Here is a 22,780-nt window from a genome sequence, read left to right as displayed (position 1 = left end):
AAAGGTGATAAGGCGTCGAAGGTGACCATTTCTCGTTGGATAAGAGAAGCCATTTGTTCGGCATACATAATCCGAGGTCGCCAAGCCCCCTTGGGTATATGAGCTCACTCTACTAGAGCCCAGGCTACTTCCTGGGCAGAGTGTCAATTACTGTCTCTGCAGGAGATCTGCAGGGCGGCAGTGTGGTCTTCTCTTCACTCCTTCACCAAGCATTACTGTTTGGATGTTAGGGCGCCGGAGGACTCATCCTTTGGTGCAGGGGTCTTGCGTGCGGGTCTTTCAGGTGCCTGCCCAGTGTAGGGTGGCTTGGGTACATCCCACTTCTCTGGACTGATCCTGTACGTAATGGGGAAAAAAAATTGGTTCTTACCTGCTAATTTTCATTCCAGTTGTACTAAGGATCAGTCCAGAGGCCCACCTCTTACTTCTGATTCCGAAAGACTGTCTGGGCTAGCGTTGGCCTATATTTACTTCTGAAGCTCCGTTGAAGTGTGATTGTTGGAGCAGTTTTTCACAGTTGTTTTTTTGAATTTATCTGGAGCAGTAAGATTGTTTGGGTTTTTTGGGGCTACCTACTGCTTCTTTCTTAGGTTACTCATGGGCTTGGGTACAGGTCAATACTGGCTAACTGCAGGTGGCACTCTTGTATATATGGCAGTGCCCAAAGTTTTGGTTCCCTCACTCCCTCTGCTGGTAGGGATACACAACCCACTTCTCTGGACTGATCCTTAGTACTACTGGAACGAAAATTAGCAGGTAAGAACCAATTTACTTATTTCTTCCGCCTACATCGGGGCTGGGCGTCCGCCTCTGGAAGGCATTAAGGCTCATTCTCTTTGCTCCCGAGCTACCTCCTGGGCGGAGAGCTATTCTGTTTCTGCTCAGGAAATCTGTAGAGCAGCTACCTGGAAACCTTTGCGCGCCACTATCACCTACATGTTCCCTCTTCGCAGTTTGGATCATTTGGTGCGCAAGTTCTTCGTGCTGGGCTATCCAGGGCCCGCCCTACTTAGGGAAGCTTTGGTACATCCCACTGTCTGGACTGATCCGGGTACGTACAGGGAAAGGAAAATTATTCCTTACCTGCTAATTTTCGTTCCTGTAGTACCACGGATCAGTCCAGACGCCCTCCCTTTTTCTTTCTGGATTGAGCCCAGCTCCACTTCTTCTCTATGAGTCTGTATGTCAGTTCTTTTTGCAAGTTCTAAGCGTTACAGGTTCACGTTTCAAGTTCATGTTTTCTGTTTATGGTTTCAAGTTGATCCATACCATGGGCTTTCTGGCTCTGATATTCTAGATACTGAAGGGACACATAGGGCGCTCCAACCTGTAAGGGGCCGTCCTTTCAGTTTTTGCTCTGTCTCCATCTGCTGGAAGGGGGACACAATCCACTGTCTGGACTGATCCGTGGTACTACATGAACGAAAATTAGCACGTGAGGAATAATTTTCTTATCTGTAGGCAAGAAAGGGGAGGGGGAATGTAGTTTGCTTTTAAGGAATGACATCCCTTGAAAGGGCTTGCACTGACTTTCCCACGTCCCCCCAGTAACGATCACTGGTCTGGCTGCCCCACCCTGGGGTTTCTCAGCGGTGAGGGACCCTTCTCTTTTCCCCCGGGTGCTAGAAGAGAAGCTGCAACAGGGGAGAGAGAGGGAGGAACTGAGCAATGAGGTAGAAAACAACGGGAATGTGAGTAAATCCCCGGCTTGCACCCGGCATGGTGTGGTAAGGTCCCCCCCACTCCCATGCCACTCTCTCCTTTCACTATCCCCAGGTCAGACAAAGCCAAAGTGATGGATTCCTACCAGTATGAAGATAATCTGACTGGAAGTGTGGATGTCTTCGCTCGGGAGCCTTACATCGTCCACTTCCATCTCCCAACCACAGGTGAGCCCGTGTTCCAGGCTGCTGAGTCACTGACCAGCGAGAAATGTCAGTGGTTGCATTGGGGAATTCTGATATTTAAGAGATCAAAATCTTTAGGTCAGGGATGGGCAAACAATTTTTTTTTACACAGGGTCACATTAGCGGCTCTTGCTTGCTGCCGCCCCCTCCCTGCAGAACTCCGACTGGGCAAAGCACTGTGCAGCATAAAATGGTTTGCCCGCTCCCGGTCTATCTTTTTTTTTTTTTCCATTTCCCCTCCTATGGCACCTCTGGACGTGTCAGGAAGCAGAGGCACTGGATGTGCCAGGATCTTACCCCATCTCACGTTCTCCCCTCAGTCGTTAAAGACTTGATCCTGGTCCCTCAGCACACGACTCCCAGCGATGCCGTAAAAGAGATAGACGCACTCTACGATGTATTCCTCAGCATCCAGAAGCGCTGCAAGGTGCAGGTAAGACAGAATGCACTATAATCGCACACCCCCTGCTTCTGCTGGGAAGGATGGAAGTCAGGTGAAATCCTTAATAATGTATATTTCTGTAGCATCCTGCATCCAAAACCTAATCGCTTTGCAACACTACAGCCACCTTTGAGTGGCTTAGCCTGCTAATATGTTTCCTCTGAAGGGAAAAAAAAGAACAATCAGGCCGATTCAATATAAAGCGCGGGAGAGCAGGCACTCCATGTTGAGTGCCTGCTCTCCCGACGCGCGCCCAGGCACCTCTCCTGGGCGCGCAACTCTCTATTTAAATGAGGCCAGGCGCTAATAAGGAGACTCTAGGGACAATAGTGCATCCCTAGCACCTCCTTATTAGCGGAAGCGGCGGCTGTCAGCGAGTTCGACAACAGACGCTTAATTTTACTGGCGTCTGTTGTCGAAACCGCTGACAACCACGGGTTTGGAAAACGGACGCCGGCAAAACTGAGCGTCCGTTTTCGAACCTACAGACAGATTTTTTTTTTGTGACCTCCGACTTAATATCACTATGATATTAAGTTGGAGGGTGTACAGAAAAGCATTTTTTTCTGCTTTTCTGTACACTTTCCCAGTGCTATCTATGATTAACGTCTGCCTTTGGCAGGAGTTAATTTCTGAGAGTAAAATGTGTGACTTGGCTGCACATTTTACTTTCAGTATCCCGGGCACCGTACTGAATCGGCCTGAATGTTGTCCAATTACAAATCAGTATACTGAGGCACAGGGAGATAGTGATTCATCCTGAGATCACACACACACACAGTCAGTGACAGAGTTGGGGATTAGAGCTGAGGCACAGGGAGATAGTGACTCACCCTGAGATCACACACACACACAGTCAGTGACAGAGTCGGGGATTAGAGCTGAGGCACAGGGAGATAGTGACTCACCCTGAGATCACACACACACACACAGTCAGTGACAGAGTTGGGGATTAGAGCTGAGGCACAGGGAGATAGTGACTCACCCTGAGATCACACACACACACAGTCAGTGACAGTGTCGGGGATTAGAGCTGAGGCACAGGGAGATAGTGACTCACCCTGAGATCACACACACACACAGTCAGTGACAGTGTCGGGGATTAGAGCTGAGGCACAGGGAGATAGTGACTCACCCTGAGATCACACACACAGTCAGTGACAGCCGGGAATCAGAGCTGAGAGACAGGCTGGAATTAGACTTGATGAGCTCTGGTACTGTTTCTGTATAATGATTAGCTCTCCCATTAACTGTTTCCTCCATGCAGACCATCATATTTTTGGGAGACTTTAATGCTGACTGTGCCTACGTGGCGAAGAAACGTTGGCCCCTGATACGACTCCGCATAGATCCCAATTTCCACTGGCTGATCGGAGATAACGCTGACACCACAGTTAGGGAGAACACTAACTGTGCTTATGACAGGTCAGGCAGGGGGCCCAGGGATTCAGCACGAGAGAGTGTGTATGTTTATTTATTTATTTATTTAAGGGGTTTTTTTTGACCGACATTCATCAAGAGATATCATACCGGTTTACATATAACAGGGGTAATATGGAAAAGAATAATAGTTACATATAACAGGGGTGCGAGGAACTGGGAGTAAAATGCGAGATAGAGGAGGAAAGGCAGGAGAGCTGGAGGATCAAGGCTCATAAAGGGAGTAGTTATCAGTGGACTTTAACAACAGTAAAACGATAGTGATAACAGAACTTTGTACATCTAGGCTAGCGTATTAAACTTAATACATCTAGGATAGCGAGTTAACCTTAGTGATAAAGCATCACAGAACTTGCAGTTTCAAATAAAAGAGCGTCAGAAGGGGCTTAATGAAGGTGAGGGTTATTGGTAAGCTTGCTTGAATAGCCAAGTTTTAAGTTTTGGGTTTTTTTTATTTTCTGTGTGCACTGTTCAGGTCTGAGGTCAGGGGGCATGGCATTCCGAGCATAAGGCACGTTCCCTGTACGTACCTGGATCAGTCCAGACAGTGGGTTATGTCCCCAATCCAGCAGATGGAGTCAGCCCAAAGCTTCGAGGGGGCGTCACCATAAATACTACTACCCCCTCTGCAGGAGTTCAGTATCTTCTGACTCCAGCAGATGCGAGTAGTGGAATCTGGGCTTGCTCCCGATTCTCTTTTTCCTTGGTTCTTTTGCTTCCCTTGGTTGGAGGCTTTATTGTTTGTAGGTTTGTTTGGTTGGATCAAATGGATGTGTGCATCATGTTAATATGACCTTGAGCCATTGCAGTTTGCTTTAATGTAACGCACTCTTTCATTAATGCTCTCAGTATCTTTTCTTCTCCCAGGATTGTGGTATATGGCAAACAGGGCTCCCAAGCAATCATCCCGGGATCTGCCAGACCCTTCAACTTCCTTAGTGAATTCGGTCTCTTGGAGACTTCGGTAAGTAAGGCCAGGATGCCTTTGCACACAGCTGAGGTTTCTCTCACTAGGCCTGATGATCACCTTGGTTTTTGGAGGTTTTTTCCTAGACCTAAGAATATCAACTACAACTTGTTTGTTGACCTTTTTTTTTTTGTAAAGGGGACAAATGTCTATGGCTTATAGATGTAACCCAAAGTAACAAATTAGTGATATCGGCAAAAACCATTGGTGGAGTTCTGAGCTCCAGGATTCAAGAAAGACTGGGGCGAGGATATGCAACTTTGGTCGTGGAGTGCCACAAACAGGTCAGAATTTCAGGATATCCACAATGAATGTGTATGAGATAGATTTGCATGCAGGGCCTCTATTGTATGCAAATATACCTAATGCATATGATTGTGGATATCCTGAAAAACAGACCTGTTTGTGGCAATCCAGGACTGGAGTTGTCTACCACTGGACTGGGAGATGATCAGAGATCTAACTAGTGTATCTTAGGACAGGCTGAAAGAGTTGGGTTGAGTCATCCTGGAGAGGATTATGCTGAAGGGTGACTTGACGGCAGATACACGAACATGCCAATGCAGAAGCTGTGCGTTAAAACTGTGCACACAGTTTCCTAATACACAGGCTGTTGTTTGTTTGTTTTTTAAATTCCTGATGCAGTAAGCTGATGTTATGCTAATGCTTTGGAAGTTAAAAAGTGCGCAGATACAGGAAATCTGAGTTAAAATGTGCGGTATTCTGCAACGTTAATGATGGATAATAAAGTATTATTTACAAAAAAAAAAATGTGTGTTCGCTCTGTGCTGAATGCGCATTAAGGGCCGATGCAAAAAAAAATGCGGTGAAAGCGAGCGCTGAGTGTTCAGCGCCCGCTTTCCTAACTCGCCCCCAGGCATCTCCCCCGGGGATGCCATACAGTATGTAAATCAGAGGTCGCGTTGTCAAGGAGGCGCTAGGGTCCATTGCCTGCCTCTTACACCTCCTTGACAGCGAGAGCCTGCGAGTGGTCGGCTGTCTGAGGCTGTCCACTGGTTAAGAAAACGGACGCTGAATTTATCAGCATCCATTTCCCTAATTGGCACACAGCCAGGGGTTCGAGAAACGGATGCTTGTTAGCTGAGTGTCTGTTTCCCGAACCTGCCCGTCAGCACTATTTTTTTAACTTTGTTTTTTTTTTTTTTTACTTTTTTGAAGTTTTCCTTCCTCCTACTTAATATTACAAAAATATTAAGTAGGAGTGCATTAGCTCAGAAATGAATGCCTGCTCTAGGCAGGCATTCATTTCTGAGCACAAAATTGTACGTTTTAGATGCACTTTTTTTTTTTTTGGATGATTCCCTAATAACTTCATTAACATACATTTGCATGTGATGAGCGCTATTAGTCTCACCTCCACAATCCGCGTCCAACTGCAGGTTAAACAGTGCTCGGCTGAGCATACTGTATTGCATACTCAGGGCGGGGGTAGGAGGCAAAACCCAGCTCACTGCACGCTGAGGACCAGCAGTATCTTAGCAGTGAGCAAAGAGAGGAGATGCACGGTGAGGACTTACTCTGCTGCAGTGTCCACCTCCCAGTCAGCTCAGCAATAAACACCCACAGCTCCCTCCCTCCTTTGCACTGCCAGAGGAAATGAGAGCAGCCACTGAGAGGCTTCCGACTTCCTCTCCCTCCCAAATTTAAAGCAACCCTTGCTGCTGAACTGGGACATTATTTGTTGCTATTTACTTCTACATATTTTAAGTATATGGTGACTCAGACTTTGTGTGTGCAAACAGCCTGTTTCCTTCAATGCTGGAAACTGTAATCCACCTTTGACCAGGAGTAAAGTTTTCAGTGTAAGGAAATACAGGCCAAGTCAGCATGCATCAGGGAGTACTACTTAATGCCCTCATTTGCATGGGATTTCCATGCAAGGGTGATAAGCAGTACTCCTGTTTTAGAAACTTACATTTTCTGCATGCAAAACGTCTTGCTGTATCGGCAGTAAGTTTTGGTCACAGAAAATGTGCGTTTAAATGAAGGCAGAAAGGTGTGTTCATTTGTCTGAATGAGAGTTACAGTGAGGACAGCAATTGATCGGCTGTTCTTTATCTCCCCTGGGAAAGGAGCAAGAAGCAAACTATCTACAATTCGGTGGGTTGCTGGACCCAAGGTAGCATGGATTAACCTGTCAGACAAATTGATTTTTTTGATTGGGTTACTAGAGAATTGGATCGAGGAAGTGCACTCGATGTGATCTACTTGGATTTCAGCAAAGCTTTTGATACGGTCCTGCATAGAAGGCTTGGGAATAAAATGAGAAGTTTGGGAGTGAGTGACAACGTGGTGACGTGGATTACGAACTGGTTGACTAATGGGAGACAGTGTTTGGTAAATGGAACCTGCTCTGAAGAGAGAGCCATGTTAAGTGGCAATCCACATGGAACTGTGTTGGGACCGATTCTGTTCAATATCTTTCTGAGTGACATTGAGGAAGGAATAAAAAGTAAAGTTTGTTTGCAGAGGATACTAAGATCTGCAACTGAGTGGACACACCTGAAGGCGTAGAGATAATGAAAAGCAATTTAAGAAAGCTTGAAGAGTGGTTGAAGATTTAGCAGCTGGGATTCAATACCTTGAAGTGCAGAATCATACTTTTGAGGTGCAGTAATCCAAAAGAACTGTATGTGATGGGGGAGGTGAAAGATTGATGTGCACAGACCAAGATAGGGATCTTGGGGTAATAGTGTCTGGAGATCTGAAGGTGGCGAAGCAATGTGACAAGGTGATAGCTAAAGCCAGAAGAATGCTGAACTGCATTGAGAGGAATAACCAATAAGAAAAAGGAGGTGAACCTTGTACACAGTGGGCCGGATTTTTAAACATACGCGCACGGGGTACATTTGTGCGCGCTACCTGGTGTGCACAAATGTACGCCCGATTTTATAACATGCTCCAATTTCGGAGCGGCCTTGGAGGGAACGGGGAAAGCCAGCTGGTCTCCCCGAGGGCTCGGCGTGCGCAAGGTGCACCGACCCCTGATTTTATAACATGCGCGCGCCGAGCCCTCGGGGAGACCAGCTGGCTTTCCCCATTCCCTTAACCCCCCCCACCTTTCCCTCCCTTCCCCTACCTGTCCCGCCCCCCAGCCCGAAACCCCTCCCCCCTTTATTTCACAAGTTACGCCTGCCGGCCAACTGCCGGTGCACAATCCCCCGGCCCAGCGGCCTTGCAGAGGATTCTGGCCACGCCCCCAGCCCGCCCATTTTTCCAAGCCCTGGGACTTACACGTGTCCCGGGCCTTTACACGTTCTGCCGGGCCTTTTGAAAATAGGCCCGGTCGCGTGACCCCCCTCCCACTTGCGTAAATCCTCCTGGATTTACGCGCATAGGCCTTTTAAAATCTGCCCCCCATGAGTGCAATTGCTGTTGGACATTTGTGAAGACTTCTATAAAGTTTACCTTGAACAGAGAAGAAACGTTCTATGGGATCCAAACTCCCAAATATTTAATTCTTTGGTCAGCCCACATGAAGGGAAAGGACCCCACCAATGATTCGACAATACTAGGATTTAGTACCAATACTTCAGACTTAGCAAAATATATTTTTAACCCCACAATCTGTACTATTCCCGGGATATTGTCTCTGGCTTCACCAACAAACAGAATCTCATCAGTGAAAATAGCCTGTTTTAAAAGGTGACCCCCCCCCCCTATTGTTAAACCATGAAAGGTTTTTTTTACTCTGTCATGTAGCCAGTGGTTCAATCGCAAGGATACATAAGAGAGGGGATAGAGGGCACCCCGTCTGATCCCACGCTGCATCCTAAATGGGGGGATAGTTCTCCATTCACAAGGATACGTGCACTGGGGTTGCTATGCATCTCCCGCAGCCACTGCAGCTAGCTTCCTTCGAACACGTAGTGTGATAATGCCCAAAACATAAAGCCCCATGTCATGGAGTCAAAGGCTTTCTCTGCATCTAAGCAGAGAATCACAGCGTCAGAATGTGACTGATTACTTAAAGCCGCTATAAAGCGACTTACCTTTTTGACCCCGGGGCACCTCTTTACAAAACCCATTTGGTCCCCATTTATCAGATCTGGTAGCACCATCTTAATCCTTCCTGCCAGAACGTGGCCATAATTTTCCTATCAACATTTATAAGTGAAATGGGTCTGTACGCCCCTACTTCTAACGGATCCTTCCCGTGCTTCGGCAACACTACAGTTACTGGTTGACTCATATCTAACAGGACAGCCCCCGGGTTATAATATTGTTATAAAAAGCAGCAAGAGAGGGTAATATTGGGAAGCGCAGAATTTTATAAAACTCCATGCCCGAACCATCAATTCTCACCGCTTTTCCCAACTTGAGGGTCTGGATCACTCGAAAGATCTCCCCATCACTTATAGGTCTGTTTAACCGAACCACTTGATCTTGCGTTATTTTGGGCCAGTTTAGATTCTGGAAGAATTCCTCTCTAACTCCCTCATCCACCTTTTCAAGGCTATAGAGATCTAAAAATCTATCAGTGAAGTCCTCCAAAAAGTGTTTATGTACATCCCTTTTATCTTTTAAGCCTAGAGTTAGAGAACTCGGGCCTTCGATCCGAATTAAGTTAGCGAATAGTTTGCTAGGCTTGTTACCATACTTATACAGTTGATATTGAAAAAAGTGAAGTGATTTTGCAGCTCTTTGAAATATCAAGTAATTTAATGCTTCCAGCACGCAGTCAGCCTCCCTCTTAGTCTGTTCTAACATGTCAGCAATATGCCTCGCTTGCTCTTCCTTCAATTTACTAACAGAAATTCTTATCTCATTTTGTATCTCACAACACAGAGCCTTCTTGGCTACTGTTAGTTTGACTGGAGTCTGTCAGAAATGTTACACTCAAGAGAATACTTTTGGCCATGTTTTTTTGGTCTAGTGTATTCAGACCTTCTAATGTAATGTGTTGTCCTATATGACAAGGTAGTGGGTTCTAAGGTTTCCTGTATTTCACAGCTGTTTCCATTTGATGATTTTTCTGTGGTGCAGTTTGAGAAGAAAGAGCCTTTCCAGCCGCTCTCAGGAAGGAGACTCTTGCTTTTTCCTTCTCCAATTCAGGAATTGAGAAATCATTCATGAATTGAACTGTGGTAGTTTCCTGCTCATGTAGTTCCATGGTACGCTAGAGATTGAGTGAAACTACTTTGTAATAATAACTATGTGGGGTTGGTTGTGATCCTGGGTCTAGTAATTATTGTCTTTATCCAGCTTCTGCCCCTCCCCTCTCCTATCTGTTTACTTCAGATGTTTATTTTATTTTATTTATTTTTTAAATTCTTTATTTATATGATTTTAATATGATTTACAGAATAAATTCCAATTATTCACATCATTGGAAATCATTGAAAAGATCAATACAAATTAAAGAAAAAATATCAAACAATCAGTTATTTCTATCTTTCCCCCTTATCATATTTAACTATTTAAGCAGTAATACAGTGAGATCCAAGATATATAGGAACATTTTCTATACAATTATTTAGAGAATTCAAAAAAATTAGGGAGGATACTAAACATTCTATCTAAGCTCGAGACTTAGGTCACACTGCCCACATTTTTATGGCTATCTATAAATGTAGGTAGATGGTCCGGTTCATAAAAAATATAGTGGGCATTATTCCAACGGATTTGCAAGGGTATCTTATAGTTATCTTGGCACCCATCGACCTTGCCTCCTGGCACATCTCAAGCATTTTTCTCCGAATTTGTGTTGGTTTTGTAATGTCCGGGAAAATCCAAATTTTTTGCCCGTAGAACAGCTTTTCCCTATTTCGCAGAATAATTAATTTAAAAATTATTTATTTATTGTGTAATCAAGCTTAGGGTTTGATGATACTGTGAAGCTAGTGCCTTTTCGGTGGAGCAAATGTTTCTTGTTGGGTAAAAAATCAGTACTGTTACTGGAAGACTCTTCCCCTCCTCTCTCACTTTTTGGAGAAATGCCATTCATAATCTTCTAATTATGGAAAAGATGGCTTCCTGACACACTATGTTTAAACGTAAACATGACTTTTTGCAGATTTGGTCTCTCTACTTGGATTCTCTCCCAGTCAGAGCACAGAGTTTGATTTTGAATGAGTTTATATAAAATGCTCTTTGTCTATAGTCATAAATTTCTAATTTACATATATAATTTCCAATGTACACTGAAGATTTTTTTTGCTGGTGGGGATTATTCTGTGCTATCTTCAATATTTCTTTTTTTTTTTTTTAATTTATAAATTTCAAAATTATAACAAGCATTATAATGCATAAAGATAAGAAGTACAAATCATATCGGGCAACATTTCTTATAATCAAGTAATTGACATCCATTATCTGTTTAATCTCTAGGTAATCCAGGAGAATAACTGTAAATAAGCGATTAATAAGGAAAACAACAAAACAAAGGATACTAGGGGATTAATATAAATCCCCTCTCAAGATCAGAGATAACAGCCAGAGCCTTCATTTGCTCTTAGCCAATTTCTGTGTTAAGGGGGTGAGATTCCAAAAAGGGCTACAAGTGGGGTACCTCAAAGAATACATACTTATGTTCCATATAATATATTTCACATCTGTATGGGTACCTTAACATGAATCTAGCTCCCCTAGCTAGAACTTCTGGTTTTAAACTCAGAAATTCCTTCCTTCTTAATTGAGTCACTCTCGCCAGATCTGGATATATCCAGATCTGTTGACTGTGGAAATTCTCTAAACGATGTCTAAGAAATAGTCTTAATACAGCGTCTCTCTCTGTCTGGAATAAGAATGAGACAAATAATGTAGCTCTTACCGATATCTCCGTATCAATTGAAATTTCTAATTCTTCAGACAGGTTCACTATAATTTTTGGTTGCTTATTTAGCAATCGATTCCCTATTCCTACTCTTGAGGGTAGATTATAAATTTTAGCAAAGGCATGTATACTTTGATTAGGCATTTTCAGTATAGATTGTAAGTACTCTAAACATTTCCTTTGCAGGTATTCATTTCTGCAAAGGAAAATTCAAAACCCTCAAGTTAGGAAGCTTCAGGGAGTTTTCTATAAACTCTAATCTCTTTACATTAACTGATTCGGTTTTTACAATATTTCTTTGGAGAGATTCCACCTTATCTAACCGCTCTTCACAATTTCTCATCTTAAAATTACACAGAGAAGTAGAATTTTCCAAATCAAATACTCTTTGTTGGGAATTAGCTGTCGTTTGAGTCAAATTCAAAATTGCTTGTTCTAAGGACTTAATTGCAGTCCACAAGGTTTCCATTGTGTAATCTCCGAGGATTTTGGTGGTAAAATTACCTCCAACTCAGTCCTTAGATCTCCTATACCCCCCACAGCTTGGTCCCCACTCCTCATGCCATCCTTGGGTGAAATATTTAATTCTCCAGAACCCTCTTTACTCGTAAGAGGGCCTATTAAATTTGTTAAAGTTGTAATTGGTGGGGAGGGAGTACTAGGAGCCAAAAGTCCAGCGGGGGTCCGGGAGCGACCTCCTGCACGCGGGCCGTATTGCCAATCTTCAAAATGGCACCGGCGCTACCTTTGCCCTCACTATGTCATACGGGCGACGGTCGCCCGTATGACATAGTGAGGGCAAAGGTAGCGCCGGTGCCATTATTGCCAATCTTCAAAATGGCAAGTCTTGTGGGGGTCAGGAGGCCCCCCCCAAGCTGGCCAAAAGTCCCTGGGGGTCCAGTGGGGGTCCGGGGGCGATCTCCCGCACGCGTGACGTCAGGAGCCAGGAAAGAAAATGGCGCCGGCGCTACCTTTGCCCTGTCACATGATAAGGGCAAAGGGCCACTGGCGCCATTTCTCAACGCAGCGGTGGCCAGAGGGCGGGAGGAGATCGCGTCAGGACCCCCCCACTGGACCCCAGGTAATTTAAAACATTTTGGGGGGGGTTCGGGAGGGTGGGGGATTTGTTTTAAAGGTTCGGGTGGGTTTTAGGGTTTTTTTGGTGTGCCGGTTTTCCCGCCCTCCCCCAATTTATGATTTTTAACGATTTTTAGAAAAAAAAAAAACTCGACGATCAGATTTCCCTCCCCCCCAGCCAAAATTGATTGTTAAGACGATCGATTACATGATTCACACCTCTAATGTATTTCCTTCCATTCTCATGTACCAACTGGACTTGGGGAACTTAACGGAGTTCCTGGAGTCTTCTACCACAGAGATTTTTGAGAGAGCAACTTTGTTGGTTTCATTTGGAAACCGGTTGCGCGAACCAAAGTACGTGCGCGGGTACTTTTTAAAGATCTACCTCAATATGAGCACAAAGAAAATACAGTCTAAAAACCAAATCACGATGTCATAATGTAGCAAAAGTAATGAGCAACGTAGCCCAATGTTCTTCATCTGTCACAGTGGACTCTAATAATGCAGAAAAGTCCAGTCTGTCCTGGTTCCTATTATCTCTCTTAGCGTCGCTCTCTGACTCCCCCCAGGTTAATAATAAGCCTTCTAAACTGTAGGTGTAACTGTTCTTTGGCCTCCGTGCTCACGTGATTAACGTTTCTAGAGTTCCCAAGCTGTGAAAGCAGTTTGTAAAGGAATTTTCCTGGAGAAGCGGTTACCTGGGACAATGTCAGGTACATTAAGTGGAGAGAACACAGCGGGCAGAGTAAAGGATTAAGAATCTGTAAAGTAATAGTCTTCAAGTGAAAGATAAGTACATTTTGATTCGGAAGTTTGTTTAAACAATTTTTAAGCATAAAGAAGAAATTTGCTTTAGAAAAGTAGTAATGAATAAAATAAAATAAAATAGAGTGTTGTGTGGGAAGCAGTAGATGACGTAAAATCTGGTGCTCGTTTATGATACTGGTTGAAGCCCATTGCGGGCAAGAGCCTGGAGACTGAAAGAGCACAATTATTTCTGATACTAATTCCCCACATATATAAAAGCATTTTGGTTGATAAGAATATGTATTGTTCCTCATGAGTGGTGTGGTGTTTTTTTGATGATAGGAGAGATATTAAGTACATCCCGCAAATAAGATCTGAAAGTTTCTTCAGGGGAAATCGTGGAAACCACAGGAAAATTGAATACGTGCAGGTTTAAGATCTTTGCAGCATTTTACAGATTTTCTCCTCTCCACTCCACCTCAGTTTTATCTTGAACCAAAGATGTTAGTCTCTGGGCTGTCATCTGTACAGTTTGTTGCAAAGTCCCAAACTGCATAGTATGGATTTGTAAAAGATTTTCATGTGATTGAATTTGACCATAAGAAGTGATAATAAGAACAGAAAGAGAAATCCATGTTCCACGGAAGAGGGAACCTCCCAGATACCGTCGAGTGTAATGGGGGAAGGCTTGGGAGTCTCCAATGGTAACGGAGAATGCCGGACATTGGAAACAGCACACTGCACAGAAATAATAGACCTAAGCCACAGCATCTCCTCCAGCTCTCGGCAGCAACGTGTTGCCGGCACAATCTAACTGCAGATATCGACTTTCAGCGGGACTCACTTGAGCGGTATGCGAAGAACCTCTCGGCGTCTCCGGCCCTGCCACGCTGACATCCAAGACTTCAGCTCCTGCAGTGCATGCAGGGAACGACTGCTTCCCTGCATGCACTGCAGGGAAGCAGTCGTTCCCTGCAGGAGGAACTCCTTCCCCTGCAGTACCTGCAGGGGAAGGAGGAACTCCGCTGGCCAGGTCTAAGCAAACGATCTTCGTTGTTTCCAAGCGGTCGCATCTCTCCCCCAATGCCAGCCGCAACGGAGTACACGCCCAGCAGCGAAGCAGTGGTCTGGAAGTGCCCTGAAATCATTTGCCACACGGGTAAGACCGAAGGGGGATAGTAGGGGGGCTTCCTCCGAAGTCTGCCCTTGCATTTAACCTTGGGAAAAAGGCAAAAGGAAAAGTTTTAGCACTGATGACAATTCAGAGCTCTTCCAACATGCCTTCCCAGTCAACCATCTCGGGTCCTCCCAAGTTCCTTTGTTGCGCAAATCTTGAAAAACATTACAGCTTTATTTATTTATTTGAAAAAATGTGTAACCTGCTGTTCTACAAAACTCAGAGGCTAACAATATAACATTCATAATAGTTCAAACGTAATCAACAAAACATGACAAAATTAAACAAAATGTAACACACAAAATACAAATCGAATCTCCAAAAACAGCCTGATAGAGTCCTAAAATCTCCTAGAACCAATTACATTGTCCAGATCTCTGAAAAGTCCCTTAGAGGTTCCATCTGATTTAACTGAAATGCAGATATAAACAAACAAGACTTTAGAAATTTTCAAAAGCGTAGATAATCAGTCTCTGCCTTCAGAAATTCTGGGAACTTGTTCCCACAACTTGACACATCTGATCCTGAGATTCCTTTACATGTATCAATTTGTGTGATGGTATAGCAAGAAGATGCCTAGCAAAGGAACATAGGTTGCAGGAGAGACTGCTTTGAACCAATTCTGGAAAATTGTGACATAAGGCCATGAATCAATTTGAAAACTAAAATTCGAATTTTAAACTTAATATGCCAGCAAACAACATCTCAAAGTATAACTGCTAAGAGGTAGGTTTTAGCAGGCCTGGTTTGGCATTTATTTCTTTAAAAATGCATTCAAATTTCATAAAAATGGGGTCAGCTTGCCAGCTCAGTGAAGAGTGCTCATGTGAGACCTAGATTCAGTCCCCTGATCCTGGCCTCTGATTCTAGATGACCCTCTGCTGTCCCTTCCAGCATTTGATCCTATCCAGCCCTGGTTTTCTATGCTTCTAGATTATGCCCTATGGTCCTTTCCAGCCCTGTCTTTCTCTGATTCTCAAGGACCCCCCAGCTGTCCTTTCCAATCCTGTTTGTTTGTTTTTTTAATTATTATTCTAGATAACCCTTTTCTGTCCCTTCCAGCCTTTCTTGCATTCAAATTGCCTCCCTTGTGGTGCCATCCAGCCCTGGCTTTCTTTGTTTCTAGATTACTCCCTGCAATTCCTTCCAGCCCTATCATCTTCTGATTCTAGATTACCTTCTTTGTGGTCCCATCCAGCCCTATCTTTCTATGACTACATTTCTATAATTCTAGATCAGTAGTTTTCAACCCTGCCCTCGGGGACTCCCCAGCCAATCAGGTTTCCAGGATATCCACAGTGAATATGCATAAGATATAGTTGCATACATTAGAGGCCGGGCATGCAGATCTATCTCATACATATTCATTGTGGAAATCCTGAAAACCTGGCTGAATAGATAGCCAAGACCCAGGTTAAAAACCTCGGCTGTAAATGATTCCCTAAAGTCCCTTCCAGCCATATCATTTTTTGTGTCTCTCATGGTGGATATGATGGACTCCATATTACCTACTCTAGATAGGGATCATTCAGTTTTGTTCGTTCTTATTGACTTATCAAGTGCCTTTGATCTTGTGGATCATGACATCTTGATCTCTCGTTGTCAATGTTTAGGTCTAGACGAGACAGTTTGAAAGTGGATTTCCAGATGGTGTCCTTTCAAGATATGGGTAGTATGAACTGTGTGGCTCCCCAGGGCTCCTCTCTTTCCCCCTTGCTGTTTAATGTTTATCTGGCCTCTTGGAAAATTGCATGCCAGCAATTAGTATATGGCTAAGGGAAACGTTTTTGGTTTTGAACTCCAATAAAACAGAGATCCTGCAGATAGGTAACAACCTGGAGAAAATTCAGATCTCCATTGATGGAGACTCAGTGATGACTACTGAGGAGGTGAGGTTTTTAGGTGTCAGCTTAAATGCTAGGTCCAATAAAATAAATTGGAAGGCGGTCCCACGTAGCCAAGGCAAAAAACAACAAAGGGACAACCTTATGCCGTGGAAGATTTTTATTTGAATTGTCCGACTCCGGTCGAGTTTCGCCACTTAAGGCTGCATCAGGGGCTTAAATTACAGTCGATAGAGTATAGAACATCAATAATATGTAGCAAAGTGATGTACAATTTTGCAACGCCAAATTTCGCCAGAAGAAGGAATCACTGCTAATGGCAAAATAGGTCATTTTCCTTGACTATGCCAAAGTTATGCAGTGACCTTCCTTTGCCGATCAGGGAAGAGTCCAACCTAATGCAGTTTTGCTGTAAGTTGAAGAGCTGGTGGATGAGTTCAGAGTTATAAATTAAAATTATTTTTGTCAGTACCAGCAGTAAGAATGGGTGCATAGGTGTTTTACTATTTTTATTATATAGATGTGGACAGGTATGTTAAAATTTTGATTTTATAGTTACTTTTGTATTGTATTTTATTTGTTTTGTATTTTCTGTTGTATATCATTTTTGGAGCGTTTATTGTAAGATCTGGAAAGCGATTCATAAATATTATATAATAAATAAATAGTACTGTGCAGGTGAAAGATCTTCTTTGGAAGTTGGACTGGATTTCTCTACCCATTTGGATTGAACTCTGGGGGGAAATCCCTTGCGTGGAAAAACTGGGCTGGATTTTCATGCTTCTTAGGAATGGACTCGGCATTGTTTTTGCTATTTAGAGGGGAAGCTTGAACAGACTATTTTTTGGCACAGCATTCATCCCATGGTGCTGGTGAGACCAAGACTAATCTCTTCCCTCTTCATTCTACTGCAGGCCCTGGAAGTCAGTGACCACTACCCAGTGGAGGTGGAGTTGAAGATGTCCAGCCTGGCTGAAAAACCCAAGGTTCAGAATTGGCTCTTCCTTCTTGTGGCTCTGGTTTCTGCCTTTGCTGTTGGATGTTTTGAAGTCAGAATCCTGCTCTAGTGACAAAACGGAACTGCACGACAAGACAAAGAGATGCAGGATGGGACATAAACTCAAGTTACTCCTCCTCCTCCTTAACATTGCTATAGCGCTACTTGCTGTATGCAGCGCTGTACAAACACATAAGAGACAGTCCCTGCTCCGAAGAGCTCACAATCTACTCAAGACCAACATACAAGGCAAGAGACTGGGGGGTTTCATAGAGTAAGACAATGATTAAAATTAGTTATTTAATGAGTCTGAAGGAATCGCGCTTACAATTTAAAAGCACCCCTGAAATGGTAGTATTTTTAGATGGCATTGAAAAAGGCGAGAGAGGGAGCATGTAGCACTAGCTCAGGAAGACTAAGAAGCACATGGCGCAGCCAGGGGGAAAGCACCGAGTCAGGAATTGGTGGTAGTTGTGCAACAGCTTTTTTTTGGGGGGGGGGGGGGGGGAGAGGGGGAACAGGGTCAGGAAGAAAATGGAAGCTACATTTTGAAATACTTATTAACCTCTTTAACTAAAAAAGCCACGCTTTTACTCCCTTCTCCAAAACACCAGAAGGTAATAGGGCAGATTTTAAAAGCCTTACGCATGCTGAGCCTATTTTGCATAGGCCCGGTGATGCGCGCAAGCCCCGGGACACGCGTATGTCCTGGGGCTTGAAAAAAGGGGCGTGGGAGGTCCAGGGCGGGAGCGTGGCCAGAGGCCTTCATAGGGCCGCTAGGCCGGGGGATTGCGTACTGGCACTTGGCTGGTGTGCGCAACCTATGCCTGCCCGGAGGAAGGCGCAACTTCTAAAATAAAGGTCAGGGGAGGTTTTAGGTAGGGCTGGGCGGCAGGTTGGGTAGGGGAAGGGCGGAAGGAAAGTTCCTTCCGAGGCCGCTCCGATTTCGGAGCGGCCTCGGAGGGAACAGGGAAAGCCATCGCGGCTCCCCTAGGGCTTGGCGCGCGCAAGGTGCACAAGTGTGCACCCCCTTATGCGCGCCAACCCTGGATTTTATAACATGTGCGCATGTTATAAAATCGGGCGTAGATTTGTGCACGCCGGGTTGTGCGCACAAATCTACGCCCGCGCGTAGGTATTAAAATCTTCCCTAATATGTCTACTGACAAAAAAGGACCCTCTCCTACTCTATACAATGCTGCGTTTACACTTTTTAAATAAAATAAGGGTTCCCTGTACGTACCAGGATCAGTCCAGACGGTGGGTTATACCATTCATTAAGATAGCACTTTTCATACTGATCAGTAGCCACTGCTGTTCACTTTAGACTAATTCTTATCCAAATGGTATTAGTGGATTCTCTTCCTCTGAGTCAGAACTGTCCCAGCATAGTGTTATGGCAGTACTGATACCCCCTCCCAGCACATATAACTCTGTCAAATCTCCTTATTCCTACCCTGCAGCATTCCCTGCTGTTCCAGTTCTGACTCCTTACACTCTGCCAATGCACCTCACTCCTGCCCCACAGTGCCCCCTGCTATCCCAGTACTGAAACCCTCAGCACAGCTCTGTCATTGCACCTCACTCCTGCCCCACAGGCCTCCCTGCTCTTCCAGGGAGTGCTGTCCCAGTACTGAGACACACACACACAGAAGAAGTTCTATCAGCAGACCTTACTCTTACTCTTCAGCACCTCCTTTTATTCCAGTACTGACACACAACTCCCCCCCCCGCCCCCCCACCACCACCAAAAAATAAAAAAATCTCACCTGGAGGTTTTATTTCCTTCAATAAAACATTGTTTACAGCAGTGGTTCTCAACCTTTATTCTATCAGGACACACCTGAGAGAAGACGCTCGCATACGTGACTCACTGAACACATGACCATTATGGGACAATATAAGCATATGCTCTGCATCCACAGGAGTCTCCCGCTTCCTAACAATGGGTGCAGAGCAAAACTAAGACATTTCCCTGTACAACTCAGCATACAAAAATGTTATTCTGATTCTGGTATCATCTTAATAACAGCATCACAAACTCCTGCTACCAGGGCACTGTAAACTAATACAACACCTGGGGGGGGACACTCTGTACACATTTATCAAACCAGCCATACCTCAACAGCACTAACTTCAAGAAATGAAACAGCAATAGGCCCTACCCATGAAAAGGCAGCAGTTCACCACCAGTGCAATATAATACTGAGAAAATACAACAGATAAGGCTGATACAAACCTCTAGCAAAGTACCTCATCTCAGTCACATACACACAGAATACAGACAGACCTGCCTTCACCAAATATAGAATAAAAGACCACAAATTACAAAGGAAGTGACGCTTTTACATTTCCCGGCTCCTTATGATGACCTAAGCTTCTCAGGCACTGTCCCAGCAATTCTGCATTGCCACAAGAATTGAGATTGCGTATTTTTGGAAACAAGATTGCACTCCAATGACACGGAGAGTGATATCACGCTCGGACAAAGTTTGCACTATGAGCAAAGTAACTGCACTGAAGCTTCACAAACTCAGCAAGTATATGTGTTGGCGACAACTTGACTCATTTTGAATTTCACTGTGACGTCTGCTTCTGGACAACGTCTTTGGACATTTTGAACTTCTGGGTTCGCTCTGATGACCCTTGTTCTTTGCTTTAATTATAGGTTCATGCTTGGTAGAGGCAGCAAGGGATGGGGACTTTCCTTAGGATGCACATGAAAAGTTTTTATTTGTTGTCTTAACAAGTTGTTTGTACTAATGTGCATTCTCGTTGTATTTTCTTGGCTTTTGACAATAAAAACTACTAATTATAAAAAAAAGAAAAACCCACACACAAATTACAAATGTGGAAACAAAACCTGGAATGGAAATCCCAACACCTTCTGCATGCAGTGTAAAACTGGAGAACTAGAAACAAAAATATATTTCCTCCTACACTAAGCAAAGTTCAAAGAGAGAAAAAATGCATATTCTCAAAACTGACATAGTATGGCCCTTGTACTCAGTCACTCTCTTCCATGCCCCCATCACCCTTCACTTCTCCCAAATACTCAAATCATCCCTTCATGTGCTCATATCCCTGTCCAACATTCCCGACACTCCTCACCCTCTTCCCCATGCTCCCTCTCTTCCCTGTTCAACTTTCTGCCCTTCCTTAGCCAGAATACCTGACCACCTATTTCCTACCCCTTCTTGCTCAACATCCCCCACTCCCAGCTCCCTTCTCCCCCAACCCAGCTGCTCCATACCTCTCTCCCCACTTCCATCTCTTCCTTGCCCAGCAGCCCCTCCAATCCCTCCCTCCTCTGCCTCTCCCTACCCTCCATCCCCCCCACCCCTTCCTATCCAGACTCCTATCTCCCCATGCCTTCCTGCCCAGCAGCCCCTCCAATCCCTCCCTCCTCTGCCTCTGCCTCTCCCTCTCCCTACCCTCCATCCCCCCCCCCACCCCTTCCTATCCAGACTCCTATCTCCCCATGACTTCCTGCCCAGAAGACTCTTCTACTCCTATCTTCCCAGAACATTTCCCCCTTCTGCTCCCAGCCAGCAGAAAAGCCTTCAGTCCAATCCAGAGTCTACCTCCCTCTTTATCAGCAGCAGATGAGGGCAAGAAGCATTGAGGAGAGGAAGATGAGGAGGCAGCAGCAGTGGATTTACAGAGCACGCACCTCTCTCCCTCATGCTCCTGCTTTCACATCCAGGCCGCATGGGGTGAAGAGAGCAACAGCAGCCTCACTGCCAGGCAGAGGGAGATAAAGTCGGTGTCCTGCCGGGCCCATACGAACAGGAGTTGGTGATTTTGCGCTCTGATCTGGGTGAAGGAGGAGGGAACAACCTCCTACTGGCCAAGAAGAGGAGAAGGAAGTAAGAGCAGCTTCCTGTCCTACCCAATAAGAGAGAAGTTGGTCAACTCCCATCCAGACTGAGGAGGAAAGATCAGTCTTCTGCTGGCTCAGCAACACACCTCCCAGGACTTCGTGACACTAGTGTGTGCTGACACACCTGTTCAGAACCACTGGTTTACAGATTACAAACATGGATCAATTAATTTTATCAGGAAAAGAAGGGGGCAAGGGTTACGTCTGAGAAAATTGTGTTTTAAAACGCATTATTTAAAAAATGTTTTCCGAGTGCCTTTTGAACTGCGTCCTAATATAAAATGAGGGAACGCTGCGTAAATCTGTGACTTGTGTATATTTTCTGCTGTGATTTTCTCCATGTGCACATCATTGTATATGTGTAAATAAAACCGAAAACTCAGGGGTTAACTAAGAGGAGACCTAGATTGAAGCTTAGTTAGTCAAGAACCAGGCTCATAAAAAGTCGTACAGAGCAATGTAATGTACAACCATATAGTTATTTTTTTTTCTAATGTTTACCTTAAATAAAAAATAATGTGCCCACTTAAAATGTCTATTTTAGTTTTAATTCCAGTCTGAATTTCTGTTAAGTCTCTTCAAGGTTCCTATTCAGACAGTATCTGGCTAGGAAAATTAGCCGGATAAACATATGTAGCTAAGTTAGCTGGGCTATTCAGCCATGGCCAATTAAATACAGGATCCAGTTCAAGTCTTTAATGATGATACATAAGGCCTTACACAACATCGCACCTCTCAACCTAACATTCCAAATTCAATTACACACATCTGTGAAACCAACCAGAAGCGCCTATCAGAACAGACTAATCACACAACCTGTGAAATCCGTTCTGAGGAAACGTGCATTATCCACAGCGGGCCCTTCACTTTGGAACTCGCTCCCTCCAGACCTTCGTTTGGAACCATGCCACTCTACATTTAAAGGGAAACTTAAGACTTGGCTTTTCAAACAAGCTTTCCCCTAGAGCCAAGAACACGAAGAAAAGTCTTTTCAAGCCCACAACGAGTTATTCAGATCTATTTTTTTCTTCCTTTGTTAATCAGAAATTTACACATGCTGACTTCAATGTAAAACTTATTACTTTGTTTTTGTTCAATGTAAAATTTCTTTTATTCTGTTCTATGTAAACCGCTATTTGTAGCGATAGTTACTGTTCTTTGTGAACCGGGGTGATATGTATATTATACAGGAACCTCCGGTATATAAATTAATTTAAATAAATAAATAAATAAATGGCCACACCTCTAATTATACCCGGATAACTTTAGACTTATTCAACAGCAGGTCTAACTTAGCCAGATAAGTCTGAATATTGCCATGTATCTGGCTAGGTTAGCTGGATAAGTAGCTCCACCCTAGAACGCCCTTGTCCTGCCCCACCAGTTGTCCAGCTAAGTGGCGACCGCTGAATGCAATCGAATATTCAAACGCCACCACATAGCCAGATACGTCTGAGCTCATCCTGCTAAGTGGTGCTAAAAATGGGGCCTTTGTGTCCT

General features: G+C 44.3%; 1 protein-coding gene across 3 annotated transcripts in view; it reads left to right on the top strand.

Annotated features, from left to right (window-relative positions):
- LOC115095885 (deoxyribonuclease-1-like) overlaps nucleotides 1–18,291 on the top strand; it is a 98,779-nt gene extending 80,488 nt beyond the window's left edge. For all 3 annotated transcript variants that reach the window (XM_029610202.1, XM_029610183.1, XM_029610192.1), the window contains 5 exons: nucleotides 1,777–1,889; nucleotides 2,228–2,340; nucleotides 3,617–3,774; nucleotides 4,657–4,753; nucleotides 17,315–18,291. In XM_029610202.1, the coding sequence (XP_029466062.1) occupies nucleotides 1,777–1,889; nucleotides 2,228–2,340; nucleotides 3,617–3,774; nucleotides 4,657–4,753; nucleotides 17,315–17,467 (634 nt within the window). In that variant the 3' untranslated portion in view covers nucleotides 17,468–18,291. The remainder of the gene's footprint in view (nucleotides 1–1,776; nucleotides 1,890–2,227; nucleotides 2,341–3,616; nucleotides 3,775–4,656; nucleotides 4,754–17,314) is intronic.
- The last annotated feature ends 4,489 nt before the right edge of the window (nucleotides 18,292–22,780 follow it).

The sequence above is a fragment of the Rhinatrema bivittatum genome, chromosome 1, assembly GCF_901001135.1.
Source record: "Rhinatrema bivittatum chromosome 1, aRhiBiv1.1, whole genome shotgun sequence".
NCBI lineage: Eukaryota > Metazoa > Chordata > Amphibia > Gymnophiona > Rhinatrematidae > Rhinatrema > Rhinatrema bivittatum.
This window is presented reverse-complemented; position numbering and strand designations above follow the sequence as displayed.